This window comes from Echinops telfairi, unplaced genomic scaffold, assembly GCF_000313985.2.
Source record: "Echinops telfairi isolate 266 unplaced genomic scaffold, ASM31398v2 ScPeMD7_25;HRSCAF=90, whole genome shotgun sequence".
Classification (NCBI taxonomy): domain Eukaryota; kingdom Metazoa; phylum Chordata; class Mammalia; order Afrosoricida; family Tenrecidae; genus Echinops; species Echinops telfairi.
This window is the reverse complement of record NW_022103922.1, coordinates 3,188,398-3,193,518: the sequence shown is the minus strand read 5'-3', so window position 1 is coordinate 3,193,518 and position 5,121 is coordinate 3,188,398. Positions and strand designations below refer to the sequence as shown.

At 59.2% G+C, this 5,121-nt stretch overlaps 1 protein-coding gene across 2 annotated transcripts in view; it reads left to right on the top strand.

Moving 5' to 3' along the window:
- Positions 1-5,121, top strand: part of PIP5K1B (phosphatidylinositol-4-phosphate 5-kinase type 1 beta) — a 63,368-nt gene that overhangs the window by 15,310 nt on the left and 42,937 nt on the right. For both annotated transcript variants that reach the window (XM_045289327.1, XM_045289328.1), the window contains one exon: positions 56-124. In XM_045289327.1, coding sequence (XP_045145262.1) covers positions 56-124 — 69 coding nt within the window. The remainder of the gene's footprint in view (positions 1-55; positions 125-5,121) is intronic.

The following is a 5,121-nucleotide window of genomic DNA, read 5'->3' as shown; positions in this document are numbered from 1 at the left end:
GGTTATGGCTCTCAGTTGAGCAGTAATTTCTAACAGGCACCTTTGTCTCTCCCAGATGTCGTCCACAGTGGACAGCGGGGATCCAGTCCCGGGAAAACAAAATGAAGAAAAAACCTACAAAAAGGTGAGTGAGCAGCGCGGAGCCCCGCCCCCGTGTCAGGAGGCCCAGGGGCTGCAAGGTGGAGGCTCTCGGTCGACGGTGGCTTCCCCCAGCACGGTGCGTGTCACACGCTCCTGGCTCCAGTTTCCCTCTAGCTGTGACCACAGACTTGGTGGCTTCCCACCGTCGAGCGTGGCATGGCCTTGACAGGCTACAGGGTGGGTGTCCAGCAGGAGCATCCCGGGGCCACGACCACAGTGGCCGAGGTCCTTGTCCCTCCTGGAGCCGTGAGTGGGTCGCCACTCCCCACCTCTGTCCGCGCCTCCATGCTTGCCAAACCCAAACCAGCCGGGCTGGCAGAGAGAGGCCTAGGCCTAGCACCAGGAGACCCTAGGCCCGCCAGAGCTGAGCTGTGCCCTTGGGGGTGTGGGGAAGGGGTCTCCTTTAAGCTTTGGGTTGTGAGATCCGGGCAGAGTGGTCCCGCGTCGGGCAGTCGCTGTGAGTCGGACTGGACTCCGGGGCACAGGGTTTGGAGTTTGCGGGGTAGTTTGGCCGAAAGCTGAGCTGTGGGGTGAGCTCAGCTCCTGACTTGAAGGGGAACCAAGAGCCATAATCTCGGGGTTTGGGTGCTGACTTTTCAGAAGGAGATCACCAGGCCTTCCTTCCGAGAGGCCTCCTGTGGTCCCCAACCTCCCACCCCGCGTGTCAGCCATTGTGCCAGCCTGGAACCCCCAGACAAGCTGGGGTCACAAGGTGCTGTGTGCTGTGCTCCTGGAAACTCTGTATGGGGTCTGTGATAGGGTTATTGTGTTGTGCCAAGCGGGCCAATAGGAACATGTGGGGTGAATCAGCTCGCAGTTTGATTGGAGTGCAAAGAGATAAATGGCTCCACAAGGGCCACCCTGTCTTTGTTGCTCTCTGGTGATTGGAGCGTGCTGCCAAGTGTGTGCTGCCACTTTAGCTAGTACTCTGCCTCAACCTGTGAGCTACACTACCTGTAGGCCCAGCCAACCTGTGGATCTTGTGACTAGAGCTGGTGGTCCTTCGAGACCTGCTTCGCCACGCTGCTGGTGTGTGCATCCCTTGAGTTGGAGGCGGGTGGATCCTGCCGCCTCACATTGCTGTGCTCAATATCCCATCTGGGCCTGCTTCCCTAAGCTCCCGAGCTACGGACAGGGGTTGTCAGCACAGTGGTTTGAGAGTGAGTGAGAGGAGGCGCCCAGCAGTTTTAGAAGTGGCTGCGTCCCCTGGACAGAGCCCCACCCCCTCTTCTCTTGTCCTCCGTCTCCCCTAGCCCATCAGGGACCATGGAGCCAGGAGGCCAGCAGGCCAGCCCTCGGTGAACCCACCCCCAGCCCTGGAGTCAATCCGGCTCAGAGTAACTCTCTAGGACAGCGTGGACCAGCCCCTTGTGGGTTCCCGGGAGGTCCATCTCTGCAAGACCCACCTGACACCTCATCTTTCTCCTGAAGAGGACAGATGGGTTAATGCCATCTGCCAATCGGCTCAAGCACTCAGCTCCCTGCCATCGCGTCTGCGTCCACTCACAGACCCCATAGGACAGGGTAGAACTGCCCCCTCTTCACGGGACTAGGAATCCTTCTCTGTCTCCCGAGGAGCGGCTGGTGGCTTTGAACGGCTGGCTATTCTCCTCGGAGCCCACCATGTCACCACTCGGCCCCCGGAGCTCCTCATATGTAAACAGTCCTACGGATAAACTGGCAAAGGATATTCGCAGATAAGTTAAAGGAACAGGAAAGGAAAGGGCGTGGATAGAAGGCTTGTGGTAAAGAGAAGTAAAACTGGTCGGATTTACGAGTAACAAAAAGAGTGTGAAATGAGGTGAGAACAGACCCTTCCCCACCCAGCAGGAAGGGGCTTTTAAAAGGACTCTGGGCACCTATTGCCGTCTAGGGGACCCCAACCCAGCACGTGCTAGGACAGAGTAGAACTGCCCTGTGGGTTTCCAAGGCCGTCGGTCTTAAGAGCGCAGACAGTCTCGTCTTCCTCCTGTTGATGGACGTTGTGCATGGGTGGGTTTGGGGTTAGCACCTGAATCCCAGGGCGCCTCGGGGTCTCAAGTGGATTAGCCCTTAAGGGAGGCAATGGAGGGGGAAGCCGGTCACACTGGGGGTGTGGGTGGGGGGCACAATCACTGGGACAGCCCTGACTCGGGGCGATGACCACAGGCGGGCAGGGTAGAAGCTCTGACTTCTCGGAAGCGGATCTCCAGGCCTCTCTTCCGAGTGGCATCCGCACTGGGCAGTCCTCGAGCACTTTGGCCTGTGTGCCACCAGCGGCCTCTCTGCACAGAGATGAGTGTTACATGGCTGCCGCCCTGGCAGGGGGGAGTGTGCCCTCCAGGGGAGCAGGGGCTAAGGACCCTAGGACCCACCTTCTCGGGAAGGAACAGGTCTCATCACTAGCTTCTCAGATGGGGACACTGTCCCAGGCTTGGGCCTGCAGGTGGCCAGGGAAGCATGGCCTCCCAATGGAGCCCCTGCCCGGTGAGGGGTGCTGAAGGCAAGAAGCCTGCTTTCAGAAAGCAGAAAGGGACGTACAGGTGTTAACATGCCTTGGCAGGGGGCGGGGGAGGGAGGGGTGTGTGGAGGAAGCATGTCTACTTAGGGCAGGTGTCTTCTCTGCTGTCCTCAGAGAGAAAGCCTTCTCCTGGGGGTCACCAGCTCCCAGAGCCATGCGTCCCTCCAGACTCACAGTGACCCCACAGGACAGGGTAGAACCGCCCCTGTGGGTTTCTGAGATGGTCACTCTTACTGGAGTAGAGAGCCTCATCTTTCTCCCTCGGAGCGGCTGGTAGATTTGAACTGCAAACCTTGTGACGGGCTTATAGCCCACTATGCCCCGAGACTCTTTAGTATCTGTTTGACTGTGGGCAAGGGGCATCAGTCCACCCCCCTCCACCCCACCCCACCCAGTCTCCACTCCTGTCTGACCTTGTCCCCTCCGCTTGTCCCCTCCTGGGCCTGCAGACTTCTTCTCAGTGGGGGCGAGACAAATGCTGCTCTCCCAGGGCCCAGTTCCATAGAACAGGGTGAGACTGTGCTGAGGTGTGGGGTGAGCAGGTGAGGAATTCCTAGCTTCTTGGGCAGTGTGTTTGTTGGGGGGGGGGTGGAGCAGGTGGGGAATCAACCGCTTTCTGAGCACGTGGTTTTAAAGAACACTGCGGAGAAAGCTAAGTCACGCTCGCTCAGTCTGCACAGTCCACGGCCACCTCCCACCCAAGAGCCTTATTTTAATTCACTTAGGGATCTGTCTACACATGGAGACAAGTCAGCCCCGCCATGCCACCCCCGACTGGCGCAGTGGCCAGGCCTTGGGCTGCAAGGTCAGCAGTTCGAAACCACTGGTCACCCCTTCCTGCTCTCGTAGGAGGGATCGTCTCAGAAACCCACAGGGGCAGCTCTGCCCTGTCCTGCAGGGTTGCGGTGAGTTGGAGCTAACTCCGTGGCAGGGACTGGGGGTTTGGGTGGCGGAGCCCCGCGCAGCGCTATCTGCCTCCGTCTTCATTGGGATCCACAAGATTTGTCGCTGACCGCTTGGGGAAGCCCATTGCCAGGCCTCTCTTGGAAGCTCCACAGACACCTGTCCCTGTGAGTGCCCCCTGGTGCAGACTGACCGGAGGGAAGCGGACAGGCCTGCACGATCCCTTTGCTCACTGGGTCGTCTGTCTGGGACCCAAAGTGGCCGCTCAGCTCCTCTCCCCTCGTGTGTGTTGAACTCTGGGAACCTGGTGGACTCGGGGAGTGTGTGTGTGGGGTGTCTGCTAATCTACCTCGGAGGGAGAAGGAGGCGGCGTCTGCTCCCACACACACAGACTGGGTATGGGGTTGCTTTAAAACGGAAGGCAGCAGGTCTGGTCTTGTACTGAACTCCCTCCCTCCTGCAAATCTCCTCCGATGGGTGACTCTCCCTGTGGTGAGAGGGGGGCGCCAGCAGGCCAGGGTGCTGCTGCAGCGTCTGTCCCCGCTGGTGCTAGGTGGTATTTCACGGGCGTCCCCCTGTGGTCGCCGTGTCGCCGTCCCTCTCGTCTGAGCATCGCCGTCCCGCAGCACCGTCCACCGTGCCCATTCTTGCATGCTGACCAGAGCAGGGCCAGGAGGTGGAAAGGGCCCAGGGAAAACCCCACGGGACCCGAGGCTGGGAGCCAGGGTTATAAATACCCCTGGGCTGGTCGTTTCCGTCTTCCGGCCCACGGTGCGGGCAGACGGGTAGGCCTTCTGGTTCTGTTTCTGTTTGACTTGCGCTTTGGGAATGGGAGACTGGCTGCCGCAGAGGGTTAACCTTGTGCAAAGCAAATAAAAACCGGGCACAAAAAAAAAACAAAAAAACCGGGCACAACCAGTAGGAAGGAGGCCTTTGTCCCTGGAGCAGCCAGGCCTCCCGGGCCACTGCAGGTCCCTGAGCTGAGAAAGTCGCTGTCACACAAGGTGGTTCGTGGAGGAAAGAGACGCATGGGGAGTTGGGGGCAAGGGGGCTGGCCGCCCCCCGATGGAGAGCTCATGAACTCGTGAGAGAGAAACAAGCAGACAGACAGACAGTTATCATGGCCAACTGGTGGGGACCTCACGTGTCTGAGAACTGAGCCCCACGGGGTCTCACTGGTGGTGACCTTCAGAAATCGGTTGCCAACACGCCCCTGGGTAGATCTGAACCCCCTCTAGGTGAGCAGCCAAGTGTGTCACCACAGGAGAAGAGAGGCCCCAGTCTCCGTGCCGAGTAAGGGGAGCAGAGCTGACTCTCAGTTCCAAGCCTCCGACCTCCCCATTTCTAGCATCTTCCACAGTGGCCCCAGGTGACCATCTGCCCCAGAGCTGCCGTTGGCATATATAAGCACAGGTAGCCCGTACACACTGTGAGGTTGCTGGGCTGTAGAGACAGGGACACCTGTGCCCCACAGTAGGGGTGAACCCCGAATCCTTCCTGCTCGTCTCTCCGTTGTCAGCGGGCAAGAAGGTACGGGATCACATTTATGAAACAAGTACAGCCGGAGAAATCAGGTG